Here is a 10,495-nt window from a genome sequence, read left to right as displayed (position 1 = left end):
GGGGTAAATGACTAAGTGGATTGAATTTAAGTATGAATGCTTGGGGGATTTTTGCTACTATTGTGGTAGACTAAGACACTCTGACAAGGAGTGTCTCTATTTTGAAGAGAATGAGGAGGACTCTAGATTGGTTTTCCAGTATGGTCCTTTCCTAGCAGCCTCGCCTGTCCAGCGCTCTCGTATTAATGTTGCGGACCGCGAAAAAGAGCGACAGTGGGTTGACAATTTGTCTCGTGGTAAGATAGCTCGCAAACTCCTATACAATGATCTACAAGCTATTCATTTAGGACCCCCTAGTGCAGCCCGTAAACTTCTCTTTAACTCCCCGAATAAGATGAACATCGAGTCCCCAAAGGCAAGAGAAGCCTCACTTATGATTGTGACTGATCCGAATAGTAAGAAGTCTGTGTTGCGGCCCGTCCAACTTCAACAACCGTCTAGCTCTCAGGGCGTGGGCGGTGATGATATTGATGGCTCAAGCTCTATGACACTACCTGTGCGTGTGGAAAATGCTAAGGTGCCTTGTACTATGTCCTATGCAGAAACTCAAGGTGGAGGCTCTTGGAAGAGGTCAGAAAGATTTGTGTTAAATAATAATGATGACACTAATATGTCTGTGTTAGTGATGTAGTAGTGGGGGGAAAAAGAAAATGTGATGTCACTTTGGGTGATAGTGATACTAGTAAGGGTAGTACGGGTGGGATTAAAAAAACAAAAATACGTGTGTCTAATGTTGTCTGTAATGAAAATTTCAAAGTAAAGGGTCTTGGCTCTGACCAAGCACTCGAAAAGCAATGAAAATACTAAGTTGGAACATCTTCGGGCTTGGCAACCCGAGGTCAGTTAGAGCCCTCCAAGATCTTTGTTGGAGGGAAAGGCCAGAATTGGTGTTTGTAATGGAAACTAAAGTTGATGCTAGTATTTTAAATAAAATTCGAAATCGTTGTGGTTATTCGAATGGTCTTTGCTTGAGTAGTAATGGTAGTTCGGGTGGTGTGGGGTTTTGGTGGAAAGATGTGAATGTTGATATTGTGTCGTACTCTTTACATCATTTTCATGCAAATGTGCTCGATGTTAATAATACTCCTATATCGCGGGCCGTTGGATTATATGGTTGGCCGGAACAAGCTAATAAACATCAAACATGGTCTCTCATGTCTAAAATAAAATTGGCTTCTAATCTCCCTTGCATTATGTTCGGTGACTTCAATGAGATTTTGAATTTATCGGAGAAGGAAGGTGGTGTGGTAAGAAGTGAGAGATTGAAGGATTCTTTCCGCGAAGCTATTGATAGATGTGCTCTTCGTGATTTGGGGTTTAAAGGCAGTATCTTTACATGGGAGAGGGGCAACTCCATGTCTACCTTTGTCCGAGAACGACTTGATAGGTTCCTTGCCGATGAGAGTTGGTGTTCTATGTTCTCGAACCATGAGGTTAGGAATCTTCCAATCCTTAAATTGGATCATGCTCCGATTTTATTGACTACCGAAAAGAAAAATTCTGATGAGGGGGGTGACACGGGGTTCAAGTTTGAGCAGCTTTGGCTCTAAAGAGGAATGTGGAGAGGTTGTCCTTGACACATGGTAAGGGGTAAAGGGTTTGAATATGCAGCAAAAATTGGCTTTATGTGGGGAGAAATTGAAGAGTTGGGCAGCTTTTACTTTTGGGAATATCAAGAAGAAAATTAAAAAAGCTGTGAAGGCGCTTAAGGAGTTGAAAGATGGTGCTATGGATGGTGAAAAACTACAGAGATGCCGAGAGCTAGCTGATGAATTAGACGCCCTGTATATGCTGGAGGAATCATATTGGTTTGCCCGAGCTTGTGCCAATGAGCTTCGTGATGGGGATAAATATACAAAGTATTTCCACCACAAAGCTAGTCAACGTAAAACAAAAAATCGAATCAAAGTGCTGCTTGATGATAGTGGGGAATGGAAGTCAAACAGAGTGGAATTGGAAAGACTTATTTCTGCCTACTTCTCAAACTTGTTTGCAACTAGTTCGCCAACCGGCATCCAGGGGGCGATGGAGGGTCTTGAATTGAAGGTTACAGCAGAAATGAACTTGGTACTAGACCATGTGCCCACAGGTGATGAGGTAAAAAATGCTTTGTTCCAGATGCACCCTAACAAAGCTCCGGGACCCGATGGTATGCACGCTTTATTTTTTCAAAAATTCTGGCATGTTGTCGGTCCTGATATTATTGCTCATGTTCAGAATTGGTGGAGAGGGGAAATTGATATTGCGGGAATAAATAACACTTGCATCGTTCTTATTCCGAAATGTAATGATCCAAAAATGATTTCGGAATTTAGACCCATTTGCTGTTGCAATGTTATTTATAAAATTGTGTCAAAAGTACTTGCGAACAAATTAAAATTTTTTTTGGGGGATATTATATCTCCGAATCAAAGTGCTTTTGTCTCGCAGAGGTTGATAACTGATAATGCCATTGTAGTTTTTGAAGTTTAGAGGTTGTGATATGTCTATTTTAAATAGTGTTTTACCCCCGTCCCGTGGTCATTATTAGTAGTGTTTTTGGCTCTTTCGGGCCACTTTTATTACTAATTTGTGTGTTCTAGTGTTTTCGTAGTTGGACCCACATTGTGGTCAAATACCTTAGTTGGACCCCTAGCGATAATGGTAAGGTAGCCGGACCAACCTTAATGGACGCACCCTACTTAGGAGGCCTTAATTGGATAAATGTGATAGGGGCTGAGACTTGGTGGGTGATTCATAGGGAGTCGGGTAGGAAAGACAACGCTTTCACCTTGCCTAACCCGACCTTGACCAAATTTGGGAAGGGTCTTCCCTCTTATACCTTTGAATTAGGAGACCAAGGGGAGGCCCAAGCACACCACCAAGCACCTCCCTCACCACCACAACATTTCCACCAACCATCACCCCAACACTATACACATAACATTCCCACTTCCTCAACCAACTACAACATCGACCCTAACGCCCCATATGACTTTTCGGCTTTTAGAAGCCAATTGGATCGGATAAAGAGTGGGCAAGGGAGGATGGAGGGTATGGTTAGGAATTTGGACACTAGGGTAGGAGCCCTAGATGCTGGGGTTGGGGTTGTGGAGAGGAACTTGGGGTGGGGCTTATACCCATTTATGATGATTATGCCCGTCGGGGGGCTATTCCCCCCGAATCACATGTCCCCGATTGGTTCCAATACCCCCAAGGGGGATACACAGACCCAAGTGCCTACGGTACCTATGTGGACTATTCATCGGTGCATGGATATGGGACCGATGCTCCTTTTGGTGGGCTTGGGGGGAATGTAGAACATAACTATTTTGCAGGTGGTTCGGGTTATGGATGTGGTGGTTCGAGCCATGGAGGGGCCGGTTCTAGCCATGGTGGTGGTGGCTATTCGAGGATGGATGAGGATGAGGAGTAGGTTACACTCCCAAGTCAATGAGGGCATTGCTTGATTTGGCTTGGGGGGGTAATCTTTCGCTTGGTAACTCTCTTTCCTTTCTCTCTATTTACTTGCTTTGTAGTGTAGTTTTTATTGCTTTCTTATATATGAAAAATACAAAAAAATTGAAAAATAAAAAAAAATTCAAAAATACGTTCCAATGAATTGTAAATCATGCTTCCCTGTGCCCCATACTTGAGAAAATTTGTTTTGATTCTTGGTATTTGATGATGAATATTGTGGATTTGTTAGTCATGATTGGAAGTTTAATTGTTTGGATTCCTAAACATGCGTCAATTTTGTCCAACTACTTGTGAATATAGTGCTTGACTAGTTGATTTGGTTAGGAAATGTGTGATAGTTCCATAATTCCTGGTATGTCAATGAATTTGAGTATTGATTTGCAACTATGAGTAGTGTTTCATGACTTATTATTATGCCATGAGGAGGACGAAGGCGTTCATTCTTTTAGGTAGCCTTCAGAGTATTTAGATACATTTGTTCCCTTCTTGTCACCCATGTTGTTGCTTGTTCCCTTTTATTGTTTATTTAGCCACATTACAAGCCTACATGAGCCCCATTGGTTACTAGTCCCAAGCTTGGCTTGGGGGAGCTATTAGTTGGTGAGGTGAGGGAGTTGTGGTGTGCATATTATTTGCACAATGTGGGAATAAAAGAAGAGTTATTGTTCTTTGATTTTTGATTGGAAAATATTGATATTGTGTTTCAAAGTTGAATTTTCCAATATGAGTTAAAAAGAAAATAAAGAGAAAAAGAAAAAAAATTTATTAATGCTCAAATGTTCTATTTGAAGGTTGTTCAAGGAAAAAGAAAAAAAAAAGAATGAGTTCAAAGTTTGTTTATTCACTCTATTACTCCTTTATTATATCTTATGAGTGAAATTGTAAGTGTTGGGATTGTTTATATTGTTTGGAGTATATTTGATGGATTGTTGTTTGGAGTTGGTTATGTTGGAGATGTGTATGATCATTATTTTTGATCATGGGTTTTATTAGGATATGGCTCCTTTAAGCATAGCTTTTCTCTCACATAATCCCAAATTTATCCTACCTTTACCCTAGCCTGACATTACAAGCTTAAAAGACCTTCCGACCTTGTGCATAGAAGTTATGTAAATGTGAAAGTGTTGTTTTTCAATGTAAGTTATGACTTGGCATATTTCGAGTCGACTAGTAGGATGAGCGTTCAATGTTTTTATACACACGAGAGTGTGAGTTGGGAGGGAATTGTTCACATTAAAGGGGTTGGGATGGAGAGCGATCGAGTACATTCTTTACTCGCCACATAAATGAGAGTCGAGTGTGTGAGCACTAGTCTTGAATTCTATATGCTCTTGTGGTTTGCTCTACTTGACAATTGTTTGGGAGGAAGGGTGATTAGATGAATAAGATTGATTGATGTTGAAGCATGTTCATTTAATTTTACCTTGAATTGTTGGCTTTTGATTTGTTTATTGGGGTTAAGTATGTTTTTTATGTTCATTGATGAGCTCTTTGCTTAGGGACAAGCAAAGGTTTGGCTTGGGGGAGTTTGATATGTCTATTTTATATAGTGTTTTACCCCCGTCCCGTGGTCATTATTAGTAGTGGTTTTGGCTCTTTCGGGCCACTTTTATTACTAATTTGTGTGTTCTAGTGTTTTCGTAGTTTTAGTTATATTTTACAGGAAATTGCACACTTGGAGCATTTTCCCGGGCCTTATTGGATCGACTACGGAAGCTAGAAGGACACGACCACTTTCGGAGCCCAAGATTGGTGAGAGCCGGTGACTTAGGGCTCGGTTATTTGGATCACGAGGCAATTGGACCATGTATTCGAGACCCGAGAGGAAATATGGATTGGGCCGAGAAATCTAGCCCAATCGAAGTCCAAGCCTCGAAGGAGAAGACCGGGCCCGATCGGGCGGATGCACGCAAGGGCAAGATGCGTGCTGGTGCGCAGCAAGCCAAGGCGCGCCCGATCGTGCGAGGCTTAGCACGATCGGGCGGTGCTGTGAGAAGACCTGTGCGAGAAAAAAGGCGGGCCCGATCGGGCAGCCTCTAGCCCGATCGGGCGCGTGTTTCTGGAAGGGTCTTTTGACGAGCAATTAGTTTCTAATTAGGAGTAATTTTTAGTTTTGTTTAAGTACGTTTTTAGGACGCTTAATTTAGAATCTCTTCTTCTTCTTCTCTTAATCTTCTCTCTTAGACTTTCTCTCTCTACTTAGTTTTCTCTCTCTTAACCTCTCTCTAAACTTTTTTTCTTAATTCTTTCATTAATTCCAGATTATTTTGGTAACGATTTCTCTTCCTTTAATCTTTTTATTTTATTCCTTTCATCATGACTTATTTTATTGCTTTGGTTAGTTTAGTTTTTAATATGTGTGTGTAGTTTAATTTCTAGGGTTTATGGGGATCTAATAAATAATATGAAGGGGTAAATTATTATTGTTGATTATCAATGCTAGATTAATTTCCTATTGATTGATTTAATGCTCTGTGACTAGATTAGGCCTATCTTTTATGCATTAGTTTGACAATATTGATTCAAGAATCGAGAGATGAGAATTAATGTTTAGGTCTAGTTTCAATAGGAAAGTTAATTTATAAATGGTTAAGTCAAGATTCGAGAGATGAGATTTAATACCGATGAATTAATTGTGTGATTGTAATACGTAGCGAGAGCCCTTTACAATCTGGTTAATTGATGCATTGATGATTGACTATTATTGATTATTGGTATTGCATGATAATTTCTTATTGGATTGTTTTAATGTTTTACAATTGCGGCTTGTAAAAGTATAGCAATATTAAATTGATGAATCGAGCAGATGTTAATTTGATATTAAAGGCTATTTTCAATAAGGACTTAGATCTAGTAAATTGCGAGAGCCTGTTAGATTTATGTTGATTAATAAATTGCGAGAGCCTGTTAATCATGTTATTTATGCAATGTCAATGATTGATTACTATGTTTTACCCTGGAGTATTATTTATTGGTGAACTTATGCCCTAGATCCTTTCATATATTGTTTTCTTCCTATTCTCAACCTTAGTAGTTAGTTTCTTACTCATTCATAAATATTGGCTACTTAAATAATTTAGATTATAATAATTAATTAGGAGTAAAAAGACTTGTTTCCCTGTGGAGATCGACCCTACTTCCCTATCTACCTTAGTTAGTGATTTAGGTAATTATTTTTTATTAGGGGATACGACTTTACCCTGTCAGGTTGCTATGAAAAGGGGAGGCGAAGGTAAGGATGGCACTATTGCAATGAAGTTAGATATGAGAAAAGCCTATGATCGGGTGGAATGGGGTATCTTGGAACAAGTTATGTTGAAGTTGGGCTTTTCGACTAGTTGAATTCACCGGGTTATATGTTGTATCAACAGTGTATCCTTTGCTTTTAAGATCAATGGTCGTATTTCAGGGTTTGTGGTACCATTGAGGGGTTTGCGGCTTGGCGATCCTATTTCTCCGTACTTATTTCTGTTATGTGCGGATGCTTTTTCAATTCTAATCACTTTGACTGACAATCGAAAGATTATTCATGGTGCTAGAATTTGCAAGAATGCTCCTCGGGTTTAACATTTGTTTTTTTTGCTGACGATAGTCTCCTTTTTGCGAGAGCTAGTACTCTAGAATGCTCAACTATAGCTAATATCATTAGCACATACGAGAGAGCATCGGGTCCGAAAGTCAATTTAAGCCAGACTGAAGTGTTCTTTAGCAAAAAGGTTAGCGCTACTCGAAGGCGTGAAATTATAGACATTTTGGGGGTTCGTGAATTTGAGCGGCATGAGAAATACTTTGGTTTGCCGACTATTATTGGAAGATCGAAAAAAGTGATTTTTGCAGGGGTGAAAGAAAGATTGTGGAAGAAATTGCAGGGGTGGAAAGAAAAATTGTTGTCTAGACCGGGCAAGGAAGTTATGATTAAAGCGGTGGCCCAAGCAATCCCGACGTATATGATGAGCATTTTTAAGATTCCAGATGGCCTTATTGATGAGATCCATGCAATGTTAGCTCGTTTTTGGTGGGGTTCTACGGAGTCCGTAAGCAAAATGCATTGGCAACGGTGGGATCTTTTATGTCGACCTAAGGCTCTAGGGGGATTGGGGTTCCGTGATCTTAAATGTTTCAATCAAGCTCTTCTTGCTAAGCAACTTTGGCGATTACATCAAAATCCAGGTACTTTTATCCATTCGGTTCTAAAAGCAAAATATTTTAAAAATTGTAATGTATTGGAGGCTAGTAGGGGTCATGACCCGAGTTACTCTTGGAGGAGCATGTGGAGTGCGAAAGAATTGATTCTTGAGGGCCTCAAATGGAGGGTGGGAAATGGATGTGAGATCAAGGTTTGGTGTGATGCGTGGTTGCCTGGTAACACATCGACCATTGTACCAACTCCGTTGCCTAATAGTAATATGGAGCAGAGGGTTGTGGACTTGATTGATCATTGTAGCAATTCTTGGGATATTAATGTCATCAACAATAATTTCAATGCTGCTGACAGGGCCTTAATTCTCACCATTCCCCTATCCAATTATAGCTCCCTGGATAAAATGTACTGGTGGCCTTCGAAGGATGGCAAATATTGTGTAATGTCGGGTTATTGGTTGAGTAAGAAGTTCTTGAGTGCCGTACCGAGTGGGGATTCTGATGAGGCGTGGAGAATAATCTGGTCTCTCAAGTGTCCTCCAAAATTGCAACACTTTCTATGGAGGGCATGTAAAGGATTTCTAGCGGTGAAAGAGCAACTAGCCTATCGCCACATTGTTTCTGAAAAGACATGTTCTATATGCGAGGCCGATGAGGAAACTGTTATCCACACTGCTTTTAAATGCTCTACAACGAAAGAGATTTAGGCTGCCAGTCCGTTTGCTGATCAAATTCAACAGGCCCGGATTTCCAGCTTCATTCAAAGGTTGCTATGGCTCTCCAAAAATGTTTCAAGGACTGAATAACGCTAGCTTGGGCCTTTTGGCACTGTAGAAATATGGCCACTTTCGAGCAAAATTCATTTATTACCGTTGAGGTTGCTAGGGGGTTTGTGAACATGGTGCGTGAAAGTATTGAGTATGCTGAAAATGTTGCAAGCAGACCTAGCCAAATCAGCCCATTTGTCAGTTCTTAGAGCTGCCCGAGGCAGGGAAGGGTCAAGGTGAATTGTGATGCCCATTTGGGTGTCAAAACTTGCTTGGGAGTCATGATCAGAAACAAACAAGGGTCTGTGGTTGCTGCAGCAGTAAGGCAGGAGGGTGTTGGATGGGAAGTGGGTAGTGCAGAAGCTGCTGCCTGCCGCTACGGTTTGCTCGTGGCGAAGAGGCTTGGTTTCTCTGATGTTCATCTTGAAAGTGATGCTTTGAATGTGGTGAATGCTGTCCGAAACTATGCAAAAGGATTCTCCCCTGTTTTTCTTCTATATGAAGATATTTGTAGGCTTTCTTCTAGTTTTAGTTCGTTTTTAATTTCTCACGTAAAGCGGTCGGGTAATACTCTAGCTCATAATGTCGCTAGATGGGAGACTAGAGGTTGTGATGAATTTGTATCTTTGGGTCCTTTTCCCCAAAGTCTATTGACTCTGGCGGAAATTAATCTCCTTTAATATTATTACTGCTGCTTTCCCTCAAAAAAAAAAAAAAAGTAATTTAATACAACTATTAGAAGGACCACTAGCCCCATAATGTACATGAAGTACACCCTTATCATCCTCATGTCTTCCTCAAAGGTGAAGACAGGCTGATCTTCTTGGTTTTCTTGAAACATGGTGGCTGAGTTTAACGGTGGTTTTTTGGTTTGATTTTTTCGGGTAAGGAGGAAGATGGAAGAAGATAAGAATTAAGTGGTGAGTGGAGATTTTGGATAAGGATATTTTCTTTTTATAGTAAAAAGTAAGTATTTTATACCGTATTTTTATATGTATATGTATAATAATTGTACAGTATAAAGTACAATATTTTTTTGTCTCGCCAGGGAAATGTGTCATTTTCTTTATAAACAAGCGTTGTTTAACCCTTTAGAGAATAGTAAGTATATTATTGTAGGGAATAATTTCAAGCGTTAATCCCACTAGCTTGAACCCCACTGTGATCATACACTAAAGTATGGTGGCGTCCAAAAGGGAAGAAGATAGAGCAAAAGAGTCGCCAACAAGTTTTAGAAACTTGTAAACCGTCCACGAGGTGAAGGTTACACCCCTTAACGATCCAAGAGATCGTCAACTCCATAAGGTCATGAACCAAATAAGGGTTCGGGGATGAAGGTACAAATCCAACCTAAAAGAGATTGAACCTGCCCTAATAATAGGCCTCTACTTTATTCTGATCGTATTCATGTGCGCTTTCTGATTAACATGCAATCAATAGGATTAACCCTAAACCTGTTTATCTATGTTGGTTGAATATAATGCACAAATAAATCTATTATTGGCGATCACTTGAATTATAATCAAAATTAACCCTAACAAGATTATTAAATATCTTATTAAGCGTGATAACAAGCACCAATTCCCTTTAAACATGCATAAAAGGTGTGATCAAGCAATAAATAATAAAATCAAGCAACATAATAATGAACCAATATCATGAATAATAATTATAATAATAACAATAATAATCATAAATAAAATAATCATCATCAAAATAATAATAATAATAATATTCATAATCATCATAAATTATAACAATTATAATCATAATCACGTTCATGTTAATATTAAAGCATAATAATAATAGCAAGATCCTAGGCATGATACTAACAAGATTAATAACAAACCCTAGCATGTCACTAAGCAATCAAGATCAAATCTTTAACCCTAACATGATACTAACAATCATAAATATTAGGAAGAACATAGGAAGCATCGTAACAATCATATTTTAATATATTTGATATTATATTCTTTTCTCTAAACATGATACTAGGAATATCATAATAACAATATAAACATGATTTCTACATCATAATATCAATTAAAATCAATTAAAGTACTTACTTTGATGCCTCGTACCTCTTTCTAATAATAAAATGCACACGTTAGTAACTTCAAGGAAAA

General features: G+C 39.1%; 1 protein-coding gene across 1 annotated transcript; it reads left to right on the top strand.

Moving 5' to 3' along the window:
* The first annotated feature begins 794 nt into the window (after nt 1-794).
* Nucleotides 795-1,550, top strand: LOC110738941. Its single transcript, XM_021919388.1, has one exon. The coding sequence runs from the start codon at nt 795-797 to the stop codon at nt 1,548-1,550; it is 756 nt and encodes a 251-aa protein (XP_021775080.1).
* Nucleotides 1,551-10,495: the final 8,945 nt, after the last annotated feature.

This window comes from Chenopodium quinoa, unplaced genomic scaffold (genome assembly GCF_001683475.1).
Source record: "Chenopodium quinoa cultivar QQ74 unplaced genomic scaffold, ASM168347v1, whole genome shotgun sequence".
NCBI lineage: Eukaryota > Viridiplantae > Streptophyta > Magnoliopsida > Caryophyllales > Amaranthaceae > Chenopodium > Chenopodium quinoa.
Note: the sequence above shows the minus strand (reverse complement) of the source record. Positions and strands in the feature narration are given on the sequence as shown.

Excerpts from the sequence above, each read along its gene's own strand:
- LOC110738941 (XM_021919388.1), top strand. The coding sequence starts at position 795 with ATGAAAATACTAAGTTGGAACATCTTCGGGCTTGGCAACCCGAGGTCA.